The sequence below is a fragment of the Lissotriton helveticus genome, chromosome 6 (assembly GCF_964261635.1).
Source record: "Lissotriton helveticus chromosome 6, aLisHel1.1, whole genome shotgun sequence".
Classification (NCBI taxonomy): domain Eukaryota; kingdom Metazoa; phylum Chordata; class Amphibia; order Caudata; family Salamandridae; genus Lissotriton; species Lissotriton helveticus.
The window spans coordinates 1361439764-1361464287 of record NC_136067.1 but is presented as its reverse complement, the minus strand read 5'-3'; the positions used below and the strand labels follow the sequence as shown (position 1 = coordinate 1361464287).

At 45.7% G+C, this 24524-nt stretch overlaps 1 protein-coding gene across 4 annotated transcripts in view; it reads left to right on the top strand.

Moving 5' to 3' along the window:
- SPAST (spastin) overlaps window positions 1-24524 on the top strand; it is a 589145-nt gene that overhangs the window by 58779 nt on the left and 505842 nt on the right. For 2 of the 4 annotated variants that reach the window (XM_078649093.1, XM_078649090.1), the window contains exon 2: window positions 14145-14231. In XM_078649093.1, the coding sequence (XP_078505219.1) occupies window positions 14145-14231 (87 nt within the window). The remainder of the gene's footprint in view (window positions 1-14144; window positions 14232-24524) is intronic. The other 2 variants (XM_078649092.1, XM_078649091.1) reach the window with 1 other exon arrangement.

Genomic DNA, 24524 nt, shown 5'->3' with positions numbered 1-24524 from the left:
AAGGCCTGCCCTAGGAGTGACTTATAGGTGCATATGTGTCTATATATAAGGTTAGATATAGGAATACTATATCTAAGCAAGGGGTGATTACACAACCTTGTCCCAGCTGAGTGATCAGCCAGTTGTGTCAGTTTGGATGGCCAGCCAGGGTTGGCAAAAGATATGCTGCAGCCCCTGGTAGGCCTTGGATGCACCTATGCCCTGGGTACCTATAGTACACTATACAGGGGCTCATAAGGTGACCCAATATCCAATTAGGTATGTACTTAAAGTACATTAAGTCAATTTTACAGTGAGAGCAGATAGCCTGGGGCCCTGATTAGCAGGATCCCAGGCCAACTAAGTCGAAAACCAGCTAAACACAAGGCAAAGAAATCTGGGGTAACCATAGTCAGGTATCCACCTTCCTACAGCACAGCAGCCACACTTCCAATATCCTTCCTTAAACAACATTAAGTGTTGAATGGCTAAACACTTATAAGCTCCCAAAAGCGAGACCTATTGGCTATGCCAATACTTTTTTCATTACTAATGGATACAAGTAACATCAAAGTTTCTGTCAACTTACTTTCATCAGTCTTTCTCTAATCGTGTTTTTCCATTGTGTGCACTCTTATCCATCACAGTTCTGCATACTTTGTAATAATGTCCCTTCTTCCTGCATCTCTTGCATACTCTATTCATTGACTGGCAGGTTTTGCATTCTCATCTTTGGACATAGAGTGGCACTTTATTTACTCCCATAGGTCACTGATGTTGCTTGGTGGCACCTAAGTCAAGGTTGGAAGACAAAATACGCACCCCTTTTGTGGAGGAAACCTATTCATAATTGAGCTGTGGCCTAAACTGTCCTGGTTTTAACTTTACTCCACACCAGTTTGTTCTTGCTTTCGATCACTTTATGTTAATGGATAGGGCAAAAGCAGTTGGGAGTCCTTCCAAAAATTGAGGTTGGCAGTAAATTCGAAGAAAAATCTTTTAAAATAATTCTATATTGAACCTGTTATGAGTGTTGTAATATGTCCGGTCATAAACCGTACATTGAGGGGACACAAATTGGCGTTAGTACAGTGAACTACAGCTGGCAAATTTCAGTGGTTTTTAATATTTAAAACCGAAGGCTTTGACTCACATTTGTCATCTAACTATAACATCCCTTTACCCTTAATTTTTTTTCAACTAATGACTTTGTTTTGGAGGTCGAGCCTTAGCGCAGAGAACATTCGCTGACCTAAGGAGAGGGCCTCTTGCAGCTGACCAGGACTTTTCACACGCGTTTTTTTTTTTGTTGTTGCTTATTTTAATTGGGCTCTGCGTGCTGTCTTTCAAAAAAGAGAGCACGCAATTGGGCAAAGGCGGGTGGATGTCCCGCCTTTGCTCCACCCACGGCCTAACTAGTGAAGTTACCTGCATGGGCGACGTCTTTTTCCAATTATCGTGCCCAGACGCGTGCTAGATAATTGAAAAAAGATTGCCGGCTCTCGCGCACCACTCGCGGGCTTGTTATCTTTGTACTTTGAGGTGTTTCCTCTGTCAGTCCAGCTGTGGGTAATCGTGAGATGTTGAGCGTGCAGCAAGGGTGGGGCCTTGCCTGCTGCCCCTCCTAGGACAGGTGAGTGTGTGCGCTTGTACTTCCGGCAACTAAACAAACATTGAGAGAGGCAGAGGTTCAACAACACTGCTGCTACATAGACGCACTAACAGAAGCAGAGACAAGGAGACACTACCCGCAGAGGCGGCCATGCAGAGACTGACACCGATGTCAGTCCGAAGTCATCCCAGACTTTACGGGGGTGGAGGGGAATAGGACTCAAGGTAATAAATATCAATGCTTGAAATGAAAATATAAAAAGAGCATAAACTCTTAGTCCCAGAGTACCTGTTTGCTGCTCAGAGGCTCTGGTACCCTCACATTAAAGAGTATACAATCATACTGAAAAGTGCAGGTCGTCTGTCATTCAAATTGACGGAGCACGGGTAGTAAGAACCTGATAGGACCTGCTCATTTAAAGCACTAACGAAGATTTCATGTCATCTCTGATGTTCTTTTCAGCCCTGGGCTTTAAATCCATATATCACTGGTATGAAGCATGTCCGTGTAAACTCCGTGGAGGCAAACAGGGACTAGAATACCCAGAATGCACGTGGCTGCCATATTACACCCAGGACTAAAACAGTGACATGAAGCGAGGTGGCCTCCTGAGCCCCCACACTGATGAACAGTGAAGGAGTGCTGACTCGAACTCTGGGGGCAGCTCTGTCCAATCCTTCCCAGGGTCCCTCACTTGGTTGCTGGGGGACCCCCATTGACTCCAAGCTGTGCTTCTGAAACGTTCTGTGAGCAGGTCGTCCCGATTATCAGATGACACTGCTTCAGACCCCATGGATTGGCTCGTTCTCGGGTGACGCCAGGACAATAGTGGTTCCCATTTGAGCAAAGATTTCCATTGGCTGACCGCGTGAAGGTACGAGTGAGGTTCAAGAATCTGACGTGAGTCCTTAAATGTCGTATGGTGTTTGGTACGATTAAGTGACCCGTTAGATGCCTCAGCCTGTAAGGTCCCCCCAAGAGCGGTCTCTGCTGAAAGTCCCCAGCACCAATTATAAGCTATCATATAGGGATGATATGTTATGTTACTGGGTATATGTATTCAAAGTTCAGCGTTTGCCAGCTGCTCGGCTTCTTGGCGCTTAGTGGAGATTCTCCCTGAGTGGACCTGGATGGTGGAACGGACTACCCCCTCATTTAAGGGCACCCCTTTGCATTTCTTTGCAGGACAAAAGCTCAAAGGTTGGTATTTTGCTAACTCCTACTCGCAAACCGCTTGCTGCCCTAGAAGCGAGATTTTTTTCCCCCTGGAATTACCCAGTGTCTCACCTGGATACAGGTTGGTGTGTGATATTCTTTTGTAAGAGAGACGGACAACCAGTCCGAGCCATAGGACAGACTCCGCAGAGACAGAGAGCCGGACAGAGGACCCGGGCATGCCATGCAGAGATAAGGAGCGAGATAACCCCCGTGGTGCTATCAACGAGACAGACAGATGGACAGATGGCTTGACCGAGTCAGGGGGCAGCCCACGCAGAGACGGGGTGTCTGGAGGTTATCACTATGCGGTTTCTGAAGGCCCAGAGATGCAGACTGTGGAATAGGGCGGTGCTTGGGGGCAGGAGGTTAGCTGCTGCTGTAAACAGAAACGCAAAACTGCTTTTGTATGGAGTATACACACAAGTATTTTAAATGCCTTTCCCTTACATCTATGCATTTAAAATATACATCTAGACGTTCTTTTTAATAAAGGAAAGAATATTGTGCAGTTGAACGTAGTGTATTCGTGTTGTTTGGCCCACGGAAGTGTCAAACTTTACTGTTTGTCCCCGGATTTTTGGGCGCCTTGCATAGTTCAAACAAGCATTGGCATTGCCAATAGGTCCTGCCTTCGCGACCTTATAATTGTTTAGATATCCAGCACAATATCCTTGGTTCAACAACATTAACTGTTGCATGGCTAAACACTTATAAGGCCCCAAAGGCGAAACCTATTGGCTATGCCAATGCTTGTTCTTTTAAGCTCCCATTCAGTGGAAAAAAATGGTATATGTGTGTATGTATGTGTGTGTGTGTGTGTGTGTGTGTGTATATGTATGTATATATATATATATATATATTCACGCTCCAAGGTTGTCCACCTTATGAGTAGCACACGAGCAGCAGCTTTATTTATGTGTAGGTGAGGACGGGGATCCGCTCGTAGACGCCGCTCCGTAATGGATCTGCCCGACGCGTTTCGAAGCTCCATCTGCTTCTCTTCAGGGGCTTTAACGGAAGCGGTGTGCGCACCCGTTACACTTCTCCAATTTCATATAACTCACCCGCCAATGGGAGGCTCCAATGAGACTTCTGGGAAGTGTAGTGCGGAAAGCACACAATCAAGTCCTGTATGGACTCCACGAGTGGGCCCGTCCTCGATCCCATGTACGGCTGCTACTTCACTGCCGTGACCCCCACGTTAACGGGGTGGTGCATACTCTGCGGCTGGACTGCCGCATATAGATTCACGCTCCAAGGTTGTCCACCTTATGAGTAGCACACGAGCAGCAGCTTTATTTATGTGTAGGTGAGGACGGGGATCCGCTCGTAGACGCCGCTCCGTAATGGATCTGCCCGACGCGTTTCGAAGCTCCATCTGCTTCTCTTCAGGGGCTTTAACGGAAGCGGTGTGCGCACCCGTTACACTTCTCCAATTTCATATAACTCACCCGCCAATGGGAGGCTCCAATGAGACTTCTGGGAAGTGTAGTGCGGAAAGCACACAATCAAGTCCTGTATGGACTCCACGAGTGGGCCCGTCCTCGATCCCATGTACGGCTGCTACTTCACTGCCGTGACCCCCACGTTAACGGGGTGGTGCATACTCTGCGGCTGGACTGCCGCATATAGATTCACGCTCCAAGGTTGTCCACCTTATGAGTAGCACACGAGCAGCATCTTTATTTATGTGTAGGTGAGGACGGGGATCCGCTCGTAGACGCCGCTCCGTAATGGATCTGCCCGACGCGTTTCGAAGCTCCATCTGCTTCTCTTCAGGGGCTTTAACGGAAGCGGTGTGCGCACCCGTTACACTTCTCCAATTTCATATAACTCACCCGCCAATGGGAGGCTCCAATGAGACTTCTGGGAAGTGTAGTGCGGAAAGCACACAATCAAGTCCTGTATGGACTCCACGAGTGGGCCCGTCCTCGATCCCATGTACGGCTGCTACTTCACTGCCGTGACCCCCACGTTAACGGGGTGGTGCATACTCTGCGGCTGGACTGCCGCATATAGATTCACGCTCCAAGGTTGTCCACCTTATGAGTAGCACACGAGCAGCAGCTTTATTTATGTGTAGGTGAGGACGGGGATCCGCTCGTAGACTCCGCTCCGTAATGGATCTGCCCGACGCGTTTCGAAGCTCCATCTGCTTCTCTTCAGGGGCTTTAACGGAAGCGGTGTGCGCACCCGTTACACTTCTCCAATTTCATATAACTCACCCGCCAATGGGAGGCTCCAATGAGACTTCTGGGAAGTGTAGTGCGGAAAGCACACAATCAAGTCCTGTATGGACTCCACGAGTGGGCCCGTCCTCGATCCCATGTACGGCTGCTACTTCACTGCCGTGACCCCCACGTTAACGGGGTGGTGCATACTCTGCGGCTGGACTGCCGCATATAGATTCACGCTCCAAGGTTGTCCACCTTATGAGTAGCACACGAGCAGCAGCTTTATTTATGTGTAGGTGAGGACGGGGATCCGCTCGTAGACGCCGCTCGTAGACGCCGCTCCGTAATGGATCTGCCCGACGCGTTTCGAAGCTCCATCTGCTTCTCTTCAGGGGCTTTAACGGAAGCGGTGTGCGCACCCGTTACACTTCTCCAATTTCATATAACTCACCCGCCAATGGGAGGCTCCAATGAGACTTCTGGGAAGTGTAGTGCGGAAAGCACACAATCAAGTCCTGTATGGACTCCACGAGTGGGCCCGTCCTCGATCCCATGTACGGCTGCTACTTCACTGCCGTGACCCCCACGTTAACGGGGTGGTGCATACTCTGCGGCTGGACTGCCGCATATAGATTCACGCTCCAAGGTTGTCCACCTTATGAGTAGCACACGAGCAGCAGCTTTATTTATGTGTAGGTGAGGACGGGGATCCGCTCGTAGACGCCGCTCCGTAATGGATCTGCCCGACGCGTTTCGAAGCTCCATCTGCTTCTCTTCAGGGGCTTTAACGGAAGCGGTGTGCGCACCCGTTACACTTCTCCAATTTCATATAACTCACCCGCCAATGGGAGGCTCCAATGAGACTTCTGGGAAGTGTAGTGCGGAAAGCACACAATCAAGTCCTGTATGGACTCCACGAGTGGGCCCGTCCTCGATCCCATGTACGGCTGCTACTTCACTGCCGTGACCCCCACGTTAACGGGGTGGTGCATACTCTGCGGCTGGACTGCCGCATATAGATTCACGCTCCAAGGTTGTCCACCTTATGAGTAGCACACGAGCAGCAGCTTTATTTATGTGTAGGTGAGGACGGGGATCCGCTCGTAGACGCCGCTCCGTAATGGATCTGCCCGACGCGTTTCGAAGCTCCATCTGCTTCTCTTCAGGGGCTTTAACGGAAGCGGTGTGCGCACCCGTTACACTTCTCCAATTTCATATAACTCACCCGCCAATGGGAGGCTCCAATGAGACTTCTGGGAAGTGTAGTGCGGAAAGCACACAATCAAGTCCTGTATGGACTCCACGAGTGGGCCCGTCCTCGATCCCATGTACGGCTGCTACTTCACTGCCGTGACCCCCACGTTAACGGGGTGGTGCATACTCTGCGGCTGGACTGCCGCATATAGATTCACGCTACAAGGTTGTCCACCTTATGAGTAGCACACGAGCAGCAGCTTTATTTATGTGTAGGTGAGGACGGGGATCCGCTCGTAGACGCCGCTCCGTAATGGATCTGCCCGACGCGTTTCGAAGCTCCATCTGCTTCTCTTCAGGGGCTTTAACGGAAGCGGTGTGCGCACCCGTTACACTTCTCCAATTTCATATAACTCACCCGCCAATGGGAGGCTCCAATGAGACTTCTGGGAAGTGTAGTGCGGAAAGCACACAGTCAAGTCCTGTATGGACTCCACGAGTGGGCCCGTCCTCGATCCCATGTACGGCTGCTACTTCACTGCCGTACATGGAATCGAGGACGGGCCCACTTGTGGAGTCCATACAGGACTTGATTGTGTGCTTTCCGTACTACACTTCCCAGAAGTCTCACTGGAGCCTCCCATCGACGGGCGAGTTATATAATTGGAGAAGTGTAGCGGGTGCGCACACCGCTTCCGTTAAAGCCCCTGAAGAGAAGCAGATGGAGCTTCGAAACGCGTCGGGCAGATCCATTACGGAGCGGCGTCTACAAGCGGATCCCCGTCCTCACCTACACATAAATAAAGCTGCTGCTCGCGTGCTACTCACATGGTGGACAACCTTGGAGCGTGAATCTATATGCGGCAGTCCAGCCGCAGAGTATGCACCACCCCGTTAACGTGGGGGTCACGGCAGTGAAGTAGCAGCCGTACATGGAATCGAGGACGGGCCCACTTGTGGAGTCCATACAGGACTTGATTGTGTGCTTTCCGTACTACACTTCCCAGAAGTCTCACTGGAGCCTCCCATCGACGGGCGAGTTATATAATTGGAGAAGTGTAGCGGGTGCGCACACCGCTTCCGTTAAAGCCCCTGAAGAGAAGCAGATGGAGCTTCGAAACGCGTCGGGCAGATCCATTACGGAGCGGCGTCTACAAGCGGATCCCCGTCCTCACCTACACATAAATAAAGCTGCTGCTCGCGTGCTACTCACATGGTGGACAACCTTGGAGCGTGAATCTATATGCGGCAGTCCAGCCGCAGAGTATGCACCACCCCGTTAACGTGGGGGTCACGGCAGTGAAGTAGCAGCCGTACATGGAATCGAGGACGGGCCCACTTGTGGAGTCCATACAGGACTTGATTGTGTGCTTTCCGTACTACACTTCCCAGAAGTCTCACTGGAGCCTCCCATCGACGGGCGAGTTATATAATTGGAGAAGTGTAGCGGGTGCGCACACCGCTTCCGTTAAAGCCCCTGAAGAGAAGCAGATGGAGCTTCGAAACGCGTCGGGCAGATCCATTACGGAGCGGCGTCTACAAGCGGATCCCCGTCCTCACCTACACATAAATAAAGCTGCTGCTCGCGTGCTACTCACATGGTGGACAACCTTGGAGCGTGAATCTATATGCGGCAGTCCAGCCGCAGAGTATGCACCACCCCGTTAACGTGGGGGTCACGGCAGTGAAGTAGCAGCCGTATATGGAATCGAGGACGGGCCCACTTGTGGAGTCCATACAGGACTTGATTGTGTGCTTTCCGTACTACACTTCCCAGAAGTCTCACTGGAGCCTCCCATCGACGGGCGAGTTATATAATTGGAGAAGTGTAGCGGGTGCGCACACCGCTTCCGTTAAAGCCCCTGAAGAGAAGCAGATGGAGCTTCGAAACGCGTCGGGCAGATCCATTACGGAGCGGCGTCTACAAGCGGATCCCCGTCCTCACCTACACATAAATAAAGCTGCTGCTCGCGTGCTACTCACATGGTGGACAACCTTGGAGCGTGAATCTATATGCGGCAGTCCAGCCGCAGAGTATGCACCACCCCGTTAACGTGGGGGTCACGGCAGTGAAGTAGCAGCCGTACATGGAATCGAGGACGGGCCCACTTGTGGAGTCCATACAGGACTTGATTGTGTGCTTTCCGTACTACACTTCCCAGAAGTCTCACTGGAGCCTCCCATCGACGGGCGAGTTATATAATTGGAGAAGTGTAGCGGGTGCGCACACCGCTTCCGTTAAAGCCCCTGAAGAGAAGCAGATGGAGCTTCGAAACGCGTCGGGCAGATCCATTACGGAGCGGCGTCTACAAGCGGATCCCCGTCCTCACCTACACATAAATAAAGCTGCTGCTCGCGTGCTACTCACATGGTGGACAACCTTGGAGCGTGAATCTATATGCGGCAGTCCAGCCGCAGAGTATGCACCACCCCGTTAACGTGGGGGTCACGGCAGTGAAGTAGCAGCCGTACATGGAATCGAGGACGGGCCCACTTGTGGAGTCCATACAGGACTTGATTGTGTGCTTTCCGTACTACACTTCCCAGAAGTCTCACTGGAGCCTCCCATCGACGGGCGAGTTATATAATTGGAGAAGTGTAGCGGGTGCGCACACCGCTTCCGTTAAAGCCCCTGAAGAGAAGCAGATGGAGCTTCGAAACGCGTCGGGCAGATCCATTACGGAGCGGCGTCTACAAGCGGATCCCCGTCCTCACCTACACATAAATAAAGCTGCTGCTCGCGTGCTACTCACATGGTGGACAACCTTGGAGCGTGAATATATATATATATATATATATATATATATATATATATATATATATATATATATATATCTATATATATATATCCTACTGGCAGTCACCAGTAGGTATAGTTAGAACCTAGTTTCCATAGAAAAAGCATTTTTTGATTGGCTAATAACTTTGGCCTCGTTTGACGAATCTTCGCGAAATGCTCCCAAAAAAAAGTGTATTCAGGTTAGCTCCTATCCCGAAAGTTTGGGGGTGATTCGTCAAGCGGGGGCTGAGAAAAAACGGGGGTCCCAAAACATGTTTTCCCCATGTTATTTTCCATAGGAAATTTTGAGACAGCCCGAACTGGGGGGCTTCCAAGGCCCCCCCAAGCCCCGGGGACCCCCACCCCGGGGCTTTTATTAATTATTTGCAGGGGTACCCCCCGGCTGCCCCGGGGACTGCCTCTTCCTGGGGCTTTTATTCATTGTTCACAGGTAAAGTCCACATTTGTAAAGCGCACAATCACCCGTAAGGGTCTCTAGGCGCTGGGGGGCCGTCGGGAAGATTAAGCGAGCTATTGCCCAGAGTCACATGGTGCTGGGCTAACCTGCCGCCGGCCGGAGCCGGGGATCGAACCGTGGTCCCCAGATTCCAGCGTCAGTCGCCCTGGCCGCGGCGCCACACCTCTTCCACAGGGAGCACATGGCCCTCCCGCAGCCCCAGGGACTGCCAAGCCCGGGGCTTGTTTTTTATATATAAAATAAATGAGGCCCCCACACGCCCCGGAACTCCCCCTCCCCCAACCTCCCGGGCTCTAAAATGCAAATGTGGGGGCCCCGGGGAACCACCACCTCCCCGGGGCTTTGTAATTGAAGGGAGGGCGAGCGCACGGCCCCTCTCTTGGAACCCTTGATGGCCATGGGGACCGCCACCATTCAGTACCGGGTCCTGTAGTGTCCCGGGGTGCTATTTGCTGTTTGCTATGGCAAGGTGGGAGCCGGTCGGATCCTGCCATGTCATAGCAAACTTGCTTTGGATTTTGGAAGCGGATTTTGGAAGGAGGGAAACCTGCTCTCTCTTCCAAAATACAGTGCAGATTGCTTTTACATATGGGGAGCTGCATGTCAGCAGCTCCCCGCGTGGAACAGATGAAACAGATGAAAATCTTTACTCCTGTTAAATGCCAACAAATTGGAAATAATTCTTAATCTCATTATTTTTTGCTTGTCTAGTTAAAATCTATTCAAAAGTGTTGTAAAAAATTGTTCAATAGCAATACTTATGTGAAAACAGTAACATCGTAGTACGAAAGGGCGTGCACCAGCTAGTTAACATCATGAAAAATACCCCCAAACGCAGATAGAGAAATGGGTGGTTTCTATCTGTATTTATCAGTATAAACTGAAAATTTCGCATAGCCCCCTACTTCCGTCTGTAAACAGCCATAGCAAAACTTCTATTAATATTTCTATTTTTAATACCCCTGGATCCTACATTCCAGGCTAATCCTAGGAATTGATACCATGGAAAAGATTCTGAAATTCCAGGTAATTCAAGAGATGCAAGCTCACTCGTTGATCACTGTGGGTGTCCGACAGTGTGGTTCCACCACAGCTGATTTTAAGAGTATATTTTGTTTAAAATCTGGAAGAAGACAATCTCATTTTTGAGTTTTGTTTTATCTTGAGGGATGCAGACTTAGATGCACATGTTCTTCACTGCATCAGTCTAGAATTTTAGTATTCCATAAGAGTTGTGGGATAATTTGGTTTCTATTCTAAATGTTCACTTAGATCTTAAACTTATGCATTATAAGTAGGACAGTCTTCTAAGATGGGGTCAATGTTTTCCCCTACTAAGAATAACGTTATGAATTCCATTTTATATTTACCAAACCTGTTTCTGTTGACTCTTTCTGTATTATTTGACCAATCCATTGTGTATTTCGGCCATGCTGTACCAGCATTAGTGCAATTAAAAAATTTACTGTCCCATTAATCTTCATATCTTAAACTACCTACTGTCAATTAAGCTTTATTCGGTTGTAACAAACGGCCATAAAAGCATAATATACTTTCAAATACAAAAAAATACAATTTAAAAATATAACCATCATAGTAAGATGTCAAAGAAATAACAAGTTCATTGTGGCATCGTGCAATTTCGCCAATTCTCCTAGTAACAGTAAAAAAGTAATTACAGTAATTTTTAGGGTAAAACTCCAGAGAACAAAGCTTCAACATGGCATATATAAAGTGCGTGGTGCGTGGATGAGAAAGTCATGTTAAAATTAAGATGAATAATTAAACAATTAAAAACAGCAATCATTCGCGGCAATATGTTAAATACTGATAAAATCAAATCAAACTTTAACAGTTAAAACAGGTCGTGATGAAAATAAGCACCCCATGTTAATCCAAATCTCGCCTGTGCCTAACAACTAAACTCAGGGATTTTGCTATCGATTTAGCAAAACACTCCGCATCCAAAAATTGCAGGGCGAGAAAGGCGGGACGGCACTTTCGTAAGCCCATAATTTTTAAAATCGGTATGAGCCAGCGTCTCCTCGATTCGTGATAGAATTTGCAAAACAATATTGTATGAATCGTTGATTGGGGGAGGTATCATCGCAAGGACAGGGTTGTAAGAACTTTGCCCAGTTGTTAGTTGTAGGAAAAGTAACCAAATGGTGGAAAATATCTAATCTGAACCTAGTTAGTAAGAATCTTTGATAACCTGAGAAGTTGAGTTAGGTACGGCTGGACCGTCATAGTTGTTGGAATTAGTAGCTAGTGTTGCACTGTCACTTTGCTTACCTCGCTAGACAGCCTCAGGAATTCTAAATGGGCCAAACAAACTTTTTTGAACAATTTTCTCTGCAAAACAGCAATTAAAGTGGGGGAATGTTAATATTGTAGCATGCCCAAGTCATTGAAGAATTTCCTACTGTATGCGATCCATCCAATCTTATGGGCATTGTCTAAGGAAATACAATCCTGTATAAACCTTCGACAGAGAGTAGTTTCACTACTAGACCAAATGCGATGCCATAGAAGAAGGGGTTGGATTTTGATTCAATCTGTTAAATAAGGCAGGCCCGCTTCCAAATGGCATGCATAGGTCGATGTGCCCCGTGGGACTGCAAGTAGAAATCTTAAAAAACTGTTTTCTACCCTTTGTACCGCTTCAACCTTCCCATATCCCCACACGCCAGCCCTGTATATTACAGTAGCTAAACATTTTGCCCTGTAGATCTCTATAAGCTCGGCCGTAGGCCGTCTGTCCAATTTATTAGCAAAATTGACCAAGGCAGCTGTCGCCCTCATAAAAAGCAGCTTCTTAGACTCAATGGCGTACTTCCAGGTGCATTTATGATCGAAAACAATGCACAAGTACGTGTACGTAGTTGTGCTCTCAAGTTTTTGCTTATCAATGTAAATGGCCTTTATGTTCTTAATCTTGGAACCAGCGGACATAAACGTTTTTTTGATATTGATCTTCAGGTCCAGGTTGGCCATAAAGGTACAATATCTCACAAGAGCACGCTGTAGTTCTATGGGGGTACGGGCTAGAATCACGGCGTCGTCCGCATAGAGTAACACCAGTATTGGGCGTTTGTTAATGGTGGGGAGGTCCTGGCACCCTGTAACCATGGCTTGTTCCAGGCCATTAGTGTAGAGATTGAATAAAAATGGGGCCAGGACGCAGCCCTGCCTTACTCCCCTCTCTACTCTGAACGACTTTGTTAATTCACCCCCCACGCCATACCTGACTCTAGCTGTGGCGTCTGAGTATAACTCCCGTAGGAAACCATGTCCGCTAGAATGGTCCACAGCTTTGTGTGACTGACGCAGTCGAAAGCTGCCAAAAGGTCGACATACGCCATATATAGACCCCCCCCCCTTTCGCATTTACGTATTTGCCTATTAGAAGAGACAAATTAAGGGCTTTCTCTGTGGTCCCCAGACCCTCTCGAAACCCAAATTGCAGGTCGAATAAAACTTTGTTATAGGACGCCCACTGCTGCAGACACTCTAGGATAACACGACCAGCCCCTTTCCCCAGCGAATCCAGCAAGGAAATAGGCCGGTAACACAAGGGTAATTGACGGTCCCCTTTTTTAAAAATGGGGACAAGAATTGATTGGGACCAAGAGTCAACGAGCCCCAAGGCACATGATGCTTGAAGGACCCTAGTTAAAATTGGGGACCATAGATCCATTTTAAATTTAAAAAAGATCAACTACCTACTGTGTTACATGAGAATTTCAGGATTCCTGTTGTCCTACAACTCTGTTTTCCAGTTGAAGGCTGAATCACATGATCTCCACAGGGCACTTATGGTGTATTGTAAACCTGACTTAATCGGATCCTAATAACCTTATACAGATACAGGGCTGACCCTCTCAGTACTCGACCAGCTCTATCCTTTATACAGATCTGCAGTATACACTGTGGTTAATGCAGAATCACTAATGACAGCATGACGACTGGAATACAGGCAACATGATTTGAGAAAGTCTTGTATCCTAGAAAAAAGTTACCCAATGAGCAGGGATAAAAACAGCACACATTAAGGGTCATTATTTGCGTTTGAAGAAATGCACATTAAAGGGACCAAAGTTCTTTTTTAATTTCTTCTTTCTTTCTTCGCAAAGAGTGCAGCTTTAAATAACTTCCCATGAGTATTGCTGATGTTAGATTCATTTATTTCATTTTCAGTACGTACACTTTTTATTTTCTGGTGAATGTACCCAAGATATTTTTTCTACTTATTTGTGTAGTAGAGCTTTTGAAGTCTTTTTTTGACAAAATAGAATTGCAAAAATCCGTGCTTTGACTGGTTTACAATGTGTTTTCAACCTTCAGTACAAGTTATGTTTTATCTATGGGTATTGGGAAACTTTTCTATAAAATTAAAGTATTCATTGCCCCACCCCAATATGTTAATTTGGGATGACGCTCTTGATTCTTCCACATAAACCATGTGTTCTCAATGTGTAGGTAAATGAAAGGTTGGAAGTCATAAGTATATAGCATGTCAAGGTGCTAACTAACTTAATTGTTGTATCAAGGAGTGGAATACATTCTAAAGTAATTAAGCAACATTCTTGTTTAAAACGTGTTCTTCTAATCACTTTAGGACCTAAGCTTCGATTACTTGTTTTTCACTTCTTATTGAAGCAACTAAAATGATATATCAAACTGACAACTGTTTATTTGTCATTGAAGCAGGTGAAAAGGAGCAAGCTGTAGAGTGGTATAAAAAAGGAGTTGAAGAACTAGAAAAAGGTTTAGCCATTGTGATAACTGGAAATGGTAAGACATACATTTTGCACATTCTAGCTTTGCAACATGGGTACACTTTAATGCCTTTTGGAAAATGTTGTTTTCTCCATTTTTTAATTTTCTTTCTTTCCTTTAAATGGTTCTTGATAAGTAATGCTTTTGCTGGATAAAACAAGGATATGTAAATCTAATTGTAGTGTGCTCGGGCTCTCTAGAGAGATCAAGGTCGATTGAGTTCAAACAAGAGGGAGTCGCCAATCTTCAGGCAATTGCTTTTGATACCATAGATCCTATACTGGTCGTTGGCATTTGCACGTAATTCTTTGCTCTGGGCCTTGGTACTCAAACAGGGAGTAAACGTGTGACATTGGTTACAAAGGGTCTGAAGTTGTTGATGGCTGCATAACCAGCTACCCTTTTGTCCCTTTCCAAAGTGGTTTTGTACTCTGGCCCAGAGATGGGCTAGTGATTTTTGTTTTTGTTTTTTGTTTTAAACGCTGAAAAAGAATTGGCAATGCTTGTCCCGAAAATGTAGCACACAACTCTGTTGAACATTAGCTTAAGGCACATCCTAGCGAAGAGCTTGATGTTTTTAGGAAAGTACATTTGTCATTTTTAAAAATGTTGATATGTTTTGCTATATCTGCTGTGTAAGAGTGATTTAGACAGTGGCCCAGCGTAGCAGACACATGACGACTGTTGGATGCAAGTTACATTTTTATACTTATTCTGTGCTTGAGAGTTAAGAATGATCACTAGTTATCAAGGTTTGGTAGAGTAGGGTAATGTTGGTGTCTTTTTGAGCACCAGGAGGTCAGGTTGTGCTCCTAGTTCTTTGTGAGTGGGTTTGAAGCTCTGAAAAATATCAGCCACCTGGTTGTTGGAGACCTCTACATCAATCAAAAGGAGAGCTACTTTACAACATTGTCCAACTTAACCCGATGTCGAGGAAATCAAAAATACCTTTCTCCTCGGGCTACTTTAAAGCAAATATAAACAAGCTGAACCACTACTGCACAGTTGTGAGTCCTTTGCTGAAACGTGCTTCTCACAGCTCCAAATATCACTTTGGATTCCAATTATTTGTGTAACATAGTAACCGGGATTAGCCCATAAAGTTTCAAATTCTGTACATTGGTGAAATGGGTTGGTAATTGCCAAAAAATAGATGATACACCCCACCCCTCTTTTTGCATATCAGAATTATTGAACAAGTAATCAGGAACAGAACCAGAGACTCCAATTCTGTTAAATAGAGCAAGTACTATGACTCATAGAGTGACGTTATTCAAGAACACTCAACCCTAAAAGGCCATACGGCTTCAGGATTTGATGTGGTTCCGGCAAAGAGCACATTGTTGATCAACATATACAGCGGGACAATTTAATCAGACCAAAGATGCTAAGATAGACTGGGAACTGATTGAAGCTTCCAATACGCTGACATTTCTGGCACATAATTCTGAAAAATGTTAATGACAGTAATGTGTCAATCCAATGGATAATTCTATCCACAAAGGCTTGAAGAGATTAAACACCTTTGCTAAACCAATCCATTACCTCAATATAATGCTGAAGTTTTCCTCCTATTTGACACGTTCACAGAGCTCTTTTTTTCATTGGTTATCTTCTTGTTGGAAGACCTTGAAGTGCTATCTCCATCACCAGCATTTAGTGTCTCCTACCTTACTACACTTGCCTTGTTGTGAGAAGGATATGTTTGTCATTCACTTTTTAATAATAATAATAAGCTTTTTTCGGAAATTTTCATAAAAGTAGATAATCATTTAAACTGTAAAAGAACATGAAATAAATACATAGAATATAGAATAATTAAGAGGCTGAAATACCCACAGGTAAAAATATTTATAGTACCCACAATTGAGACTAGCGGCATGGCGGGGGAGCATCACAACAAATATGGGAAGCAGAAACTGGATTTCACCCAACAACTATACCGATTTTCTTCTACTACACAGTCTATAAAGAGATAAAACTGAAAATGACAGTAAAATGCAACTAGGACACTTAAGGATATTAGCACTATGTACTTGGCAACAATAGGGCAGTCTTTTTGTCTGTGTCTCCACATTCACTATTACGGCACAGTTCTCTCTAATGTGATAGGAAAAATGATACATCGATACGTCAATATTGGTATTGTTGTCATTAATACTCAACCCAGAGAGAACATATAGTTGGGGCAGAATCTTTGTGATCATAAACTATTTCTTATTCTTTAATTCCTTGTCCTACTTAATTATGTGCTTATAGCCGGACTGGAGGACATTGAGCATTAGTGGATTTAGGAGACAAACTTAATGAAGTGGACAGATTAGAGATAAGAGACAATATTAATATACTGTGATTGATTTTAATTCTGTTTAGGTTGGGTAGCTCAACAGAGAAACCAACAATCTCCATTAAAATATATTTTCTTTTGCTTTTAAAAGAGTCTCTCTGAAAAATGTTTGAAGTTAGGTGGCTATATTTGATCATCAAATAACTGTTACCCCACCTTTTTTGTAGTCCTGTGCTGGAAAATAAAGGCTCTGGGTTTCAAAGAAGTGCATCCTACTTCCCCACTTCCATGGGGAGGGGAAAAAAGCACCCTTGAATATTGTTATATGAGAGATGGGCACAATTTCACTTTCAGGGAAAAACCCTGCAACTGATAAAACAGCATCCAAGGTTTTTAATGTAGGGTATTCTCAAGACTATGCAAAACCACAAACAAGATGATGGACGGAGTGCTGAAACTTTTCAATCGCTCACCCCCAATCACAGATCTGGGTTTAATCCGTTGTTCTTTTCCTAACTATGCCACTCCAGTTTGGACCCAGCCATATGCCAATTAGTCTTGACCCTGTTCCTCATGGGAATTGTCCAGCCTGAACTGCCAGGCCAGGTCCTCCCTGAAACGGAGAAACACATCCTGGGACCGGTTTAGGGGGTATTACCCCTCATCAGCCAGGCTAGCTTGAATTCAGTGGCACAGTAAGCAAGGGACGAGTGTTTGAAATGTTTTAGCATTCCATCAATACATCCTCTTGTTGTGTTTGCCATTCTCAAAACCATCCCAGTCTTGTTGCACAAATTCTTTAAGTAGCACTCTGATTTTTGAGCTAAGTAACTGGTTGCGTCAGACCAGAACAAGGGTGACATTTTACGCCATCTGCGATGGAGCACGGTTGAATGCGAGGCCCAGGTAAGTTCCACTCAAATAGGTACATTTGATATAAAAAAATGTGTGGAGAAAAAGTAGTCATCAACATGTTCTCGGGGTGACAAGCTCCATCTGGGTCAGGGCTTGATGACGCCGGTTGCAGCACAGCATGGGTCCTGTAGTGGTCATAGAAGAAGGGGTAAAAGCACTGAGTGGGTAAAGTCCACCATCTATGCTAAGGAAGGGCTCAACGTCAATAGAATTCGGTTATGCATCACTCTCAGTGGAGCCTCTACTTTCAAACTTAAAAACTTTTCTGGAAGTCAGATCTTGAGCGGAAGAACACAACAAGTTGGATCGGACCGGCTATTTAATTTTGATGGCTTCGGCTTGATGGCCTGGTCTTTCTTTGGTTTTTCAGAGAAAAAGTTGGCAAAAAGTTTGTAAGTTTTAGCTTTTCTAACTTGGCAGGAGGAGTACGCCCTAACACTTATTTAAGGATCCCAAGTACCATGGGACACTACTTGGGGGTCAGAACTCTCTCCAGTAGAAGCCACCAGAAGGGTCCAAGGTAAGGTCCAATTGGAACGCGTCGACTAGGCTCTCCAGAAAAGGGTACTTCTTGCAGCTTCTATGTCCCTGTCCTCAGCTAACTGACACTTGGAATCCACTTTTTAGTGCTAGGTATAAGCAGAAGCAGGTCCAGCCCTTGGGATTCTCCTCACAGGTCAAAACAGGAGGTGAAGTCCATCCTCTGTCTTCCACAGGTTCTGCAAAGTTCTGAAGAGGGTATTGGGGGTGTTCTGTGGGTGCCACATTTATGGCCAGAGTGGACGTGTGAAACTCCTGGCCTCTCCCATACCACGTAAAAGTTCTCAGGGGTGACCAACCTACTTTTTCATCTCTTACTGTGTGTTTTATTGTAAATTAACCCACAATGCTCCTTTCTACCTATCACCAACATAGCAGTTTAGAGCTCCATGTGCCCACCCAGAAGTGTGGCTATAATAATGGGCAAACCCTCCCTTTTGATCACTTAAACCCAGTTTGGGGGCAGTTACTCTTACACTGGGAGTGGTACTTGGCTGGCTAGCAGAACAATATAGGTGCAGGCCAAAGTGTAAGCTACATCTGCCAGTGACCGGGTTGGTAGACGTGCTTCGAAGTTGAGTTACTGGGCTCAGACCAGATAGCCACCCTGTCAGGGGAAGGTCAACCTGTCTCTTTTTCTTAGTCTAGGAGCCACTTTACACTTGATCAAGGAGCCATTCAGCTCCTGGGTAACAGTGAACACTGGCAGAGACGTATTTGGCTCAGGTAGGAAAATTACAACTTTATGAAAGTATTGTTTTCAAAATAATGATATCAAATTTGACTTGACCATTAAGTTATATTTTATGCTATCTTAAAAACAGACCTTGAATACTTTTTCTAGCTAACCCAAACTGAAGTTAAGCATTGTAAAGTGTTATGATTTAACCCTGTGCTTTCCTGTGAGAGAAGTGGCCTTGCCACAGTGAAAACCTAGGAGGTTTATAGTTCCAGGACATGTAAAACATATAATATAAATGTCCTACTTTTTAAATAGCATGCACCCTGCCCTATGGGCATTTAAGGCCTACCTTAGGGTTGACTTATAAAAATCAAAAAGGAAGGTTAAGGCTTGGCAAAAGGATTATTTTGCGAGGTTGAATTTGCTATTTTAATACTGCATATTGTGATCTGTTGTGCTATGGATGATCTTGCACAGTGTCATGCTAATATAATGCTTTTGACGAGTCTTACATCCTGCAATTGACCTAGCCAATCTGTACTCCTTGATCTCCACCTGTGCTTCAATGTCTGTTGCAACACAGTCGCTTCCTGTCTAAAAATTTCAATAAAGAGATTTTCAGTGAAGAAGAAAAAAACTACATACCAAGGCTGCAAGGACAGGCCTAGCAACAGGCTCTGCATTGTCACTGTAGTGGTGGCACTTTAGAAACTGCAGTCCACTAGTGATATTTAACTTGCAGGCTCTGGGTACAATGTTATACCATATTCTAGGGACGTACAGGAAAGTTAAATATGCCAATTTGCAGCGTCGTCAATTTCAACTTGTTTTAGGAGTCCTAGCACATGCACTGGTACCTGGTTAGCAGTGTTCCAGTGCACAGATTTTTATTTTTACATTTTTTTTATTGCATAGGTACCTTATGAACTTACACAGCTTTTTGCCTACAACCCTGGGGCCGGCAGCGGGAGAACAGAAAAAATGAAACACAGCTTTGTGGCCAACAACCCAAAGGGCAGGCAGCGTTATATATACCGTATAATACCATATATCACATATGAATCACGGCAGTGATGCACTCCATTCGAGTCAACATAATACGTCGTATTTGCTTACAACTGTCAGGAATCTATACAGCGCCTATTCTCACCCAGCAGAGGCGGTAGCAGAAGATCGCCACTCTGAATTACGCCTTTCCCTCCAGTTTTCACTAGTGTCTCCGAATATCCTTATTTAACTTCTCCTTGGTCTCCCACTAAGGATAGGTTTGTGCCATGTCTACCACTAACCAGCATATGTTGTGCAATGGTGTTAAACTTCTGCCCCTGGTACTGCCAACACTTCGTCCCCTGGCTCAACAGTCCTATTAAGCTGGTATGTTGTGTATAAACCCCAGAAATTCTTAGGCCTGCTACGAGGCGGGAGGAGCTCACTAAAATTCTCCGATTGTGTGCAGCAGTAGAGCATATCATGGGACCACTGTGCAACATTAGGAACTGGGCCTCACATCTAACACATCGCCACCCTACGCTTTGCAATTAGGAGCCCCATATCCACTAGCCTACGTGTCGCTTTTGGCAGGGCTTTAGAATACCCCAAAAGGGCTATCGCGGGATCAGGTGTGAGCTCCACCTCTACCACAGTTCCTAATTCCCGGAAGACAGCCTCCCAAAAAGCAAATACTCCCGGACACTGCCACGCCAGTTGCATAAAACCGCCGGTAGGGCTCGACATCTATCGCAATATGCATCCTCCCGCAACCCGTATCTATGGAGCCTCTCAGGGGTGTAAAAGACTCTATTGATGTACTTAAAGTGAACAAGTCTATGCCTACCGTTTAAAGAGATTCGTCTGGTGTTAGTGCAGCAGTGATTCCATATTGAGTCATCTATCGTAACCTGAAGGTCTCTGCCATGCAAGCCTGGCCTTTGAATATTAATTTGCCCTGTGTGACATAGCCAATTTGTATATGTTGGAGACCACCTTGCGGGGGGACTTAGCCTTTATGACGTAAGACCGTTCCGGGACCTCAGGAGGTTCATTCATGTCTTCCCCTAGCAGTTCACGCATTGCTCTGCGCACCCTGTAAAACTGAAAGCATTGCAGTAAGGTGTTGCCATCCGCCGCGCCTGCAATTTGTTCCCACGTTTTAACCACCCCATCCAGGAACAGGTTTCCCGCCGTGACAATGTTCAATGTGTGTAGTGCTCGAGTGACCCCACTATCCCTGCAGGGTCCTATCCACAAAGCCCATGTTAATGACATAGCCGATGAATAGAGCAATGCCCCCGCCTGTAAGTGCAATAGAGTATGCCAGGCATGGCGGGGCAAGTTGATGGAGTCCAGAATTCCGGTTCTCCGATCCACGGGATCGAATAACGTGGCAGGGAGAATGAGTGGCTTGGCAAACAATCTTTCAATACGGAGGAACGGCACGGCAGATGCATCACGTATCCAATGATGTGCTAGTGTTCATTGCGCAGCCCTATAACATAAGTTAAAATCTGGGGCTCCCACGCCCCCCCAACTGGTATGGCAGTGTATGTATTTTCCATTGCACACATGCTTGTTTACCTGCCCAAGCTAATTTTATCATTGATTTATGAAGTCTATGGAAAAAAGAGCGTGGTAAAACTATGGGTATATTTGAAAAAAGGAACAGGAATCTGGGCAATACCTTCATTTTCATAATGGAAACACAGCCAATGAGCGACAGTGGCAAACGGATCCAAGTCTCAACATCATCCTCCAGTTTATCTATGGCAATGCCATAATTCTCTCTGAAGATTATCTCTGAATCTGTGTGGAGTCTCATACCTAGGTATCGAATCTGTGGTCCATTGTAGAGGGAAGTCCATTTCAAAATATGTCGCGACCGGAGTGAGCGTGAAGACAATGGATTTAGGCCAATTCATCCGTAGTCCTGATAGTGCACCGAAGTGGACCACTTCTCTAAGAACAGAGGATATATTTATTTATTTATTTATTTATTTATATTCTTATATAGCGCAGGACTCAACCCCCGAAGGGGTATCTCCGCACTTACGCTTTACCAAAAGAACCTAAACCTGGTCATGAACTGTGAGGAATCAGAAAAGGTGAAACCTTAATCGGTAGGAAATAGATAGGTTTTAAGGTCTTCCTGAAAGACTGAAAGTTGGTGATTTGTTTGAGGGTTGGGGAAAGTGAGTTCCATAGAATAGGGCCTTTATAGGAGAGGGCTCGACCTCCCTGCCTAGCTTTTTTTATCCTAGGAACCTGGAGCAGTTGCTGACTACTAGAGCGCGAAGTGTGACCAGGATTATAGGGGATGAATTTTTCTTTTAGGTATTTAGGTCCATTGCCATGCAGACATTTATGTAATGTGCAGCAGATTTTGAATTTTATACGCTGCCTAATCGACAACCAATGAAGTTTGTCCAGGAGGGGACGTGAAGCAGTCCTTGGCTGAGCATTGAGAACTAGTCTCGCTGCGGTATTCTGGACCACCTGTAGTCTCTGTAGTTGTTCCTCATTGGCCGAGATGAACAAGCCATTACAGTAGTCTAGTCTACTGATCACCAACGTCTGGACAAGTGTTTTCCTATAGGTGTCAGCTAGGAACGGGAAGACGCGTCGTAGCAGTCCGATGACCAGAAAGCAGGATCCTGCTACTTGATTTGTGTGTTCTTTAAGCAAAAGTGCCTTGTCTAGCCGCACACCAAGATTTTTTACGGTCTGCTTGGGACTTGGTACTGGTCCTAAATCCGGGGGCCACCATTCAGGAGACCACAGAAGAGTGGCCTCCCCGAACAGCATGACCTCCGTCTTGCCTACATTGCACTGGAGGCAGTTTATAGCCATCCAGTCCGATATTGCCCTCATTCCGTCCGCAAAAGATTTTTGTATTGCGGGCGTCAGAGTCTGAAAGGGGAACAATAGCTGAGTGTCGTCAGCATATGACACAGGGGTGAACCCATGTTCTCTTACAATGTCTGCCAAGGGGGCCACATACACATTGAAAAGTGTGGGGCTTAAGCATGAGCCCTGTGGCACTCCCTTGGTGATCTCCCTTGAGATGGAATGATGGGAGCCCAATCTGACCCCTTGTAGGCGGCCCGAGAGAAAAAACTCCAGCCAGGACAGAGCCATGCCTCCTATGCCCATCTCCCTCAAACGACAGAGAAGTATATCATGAGACACCGTGTCGAAGGCAGCGGATAAATCTAACAGCACCAGAATCATGGATCCCCCTCCATCCAGTGACATCCTGATGTTATCGGTCACGGAGAGGAGGGCAGATTCCGTGCTGTGATTGGGTCTAAACCCAGATTGAGAAAAGTCTAGACCCTCCGCTGCCTCGATGTACTTAGACAAATGGGTGTTTACATGTCTCTCGGTCATTTTGCTAAGGTAAGGCAGGAGGGAGATGGGTCGGAGGTTTGAAAGGTCCGTCCATGGAAGTGCCGCGTTCTTTCGGATAGGGTACACCACCGCTTTTTTCCACTCTGTGGGCACATGTCCTTCCCTGAGAGAATGGTTAATCACTGCTTGGATATCAGGTCCAAGCAAAGTACGCAGGGAGGCAACAATTTTGGCAGGCAGAAAATCATCTGGAGACCCTGATTTTATATGACTCATGAGGGAGGAGAGATCTAAATCACTGACTGCTGGAAATGCCATAGGCGAAATATCTCTCCGTGTGGGCAAAGTAAAAGAAAAAGGAGCATTTCTCTTATGGCTGGAAGCCCTCATGATTTTTTCATAAATCAAATTGATTTTATTTTCAAAGAACAAAGAGATTTCGTCACATAATATTTGAGAGAAATCATCTGGACTTTCGCATGCAGCTGGTTTTACAAACGCCTGGAGAATTTTAAATAATTCCTTAGAACAATTTCCCGCTTCTGCAAGTTGCTGAGTGAGGCTGTTTCTCCGTGCAAGTTTAATATTTTTATAATAGTTAGACTGGGCCTCATAATGTACTTTCTTGCTTTCCTCTGTTCGCTTTTTCCTCCATCTCTTTACTAATTTCCTACATCTCTGCTTCTCTATTCTGAGTGCTTCAGTATACCATGCTTCCTGTTTGGAAGCAGGGTATTGTTTATGTAGCTTTAGAGGGGCTAATTTATCAATTGCTTCTATGAGAGAGTTGTTAAATTTGGCCAGTGCGGACTCCACACTGTCCTTCTCTAAAGGGATAGGCTGCTTCCATACCATTTGCAATTCCTCTACCGTGACTTTATGCCACTGTCGACGCCAAACAGGTGGGAGAGTGTTCTTTTGGAAGGATTTATCCACTCCTGGTAGACAGAATTCCACTATAAAGTGGCCAGACCAGTTTATTTGAACAGTGGGTAGACATTGTACTTTAGGGCAATTGGAGAAGAGCAAATCTAGAAAATGACCTCCTATATGAGTGGGTCCGCTATTCTGCAGATCTAAACCAAGAGTGGATAGATCAGAAAACAAAGAAATAGTTTCTGGATGCACAGAAATATCAGCGTGAATATTAAAAATCACCAAGAAGAATGAAATCCTCCTTTGCTTTAAAATGTGGGGCTAAAAGTTCCAGAAGAGCGAGAGAGAAGCCCGTGCTGGATCCCGGTGGGCGATAGACTAAAGCTCCTTTCCAAAATCTGTTAGTGGCAAAATTCATTCTAAAGATCATTATTTCAAACTGTGGGCAGTGCTTTGTTCTAATATAGTAATCTTCAGGTGTTCTTTGTACATAATGGCTAAGCCACCACCTGTTTTCTCAGGGCGATCTAGATGAGCAAGCTTATATCCCAGGGGAACCCCCACAGCTATAGAAGGGACAGTATGGGGTTTTAACCAGGTTTCCGTTAGGAAACATAAGTCTGGTTGCATAGTGTGTACCAGATCTCATACCTCAAGTTGGTGT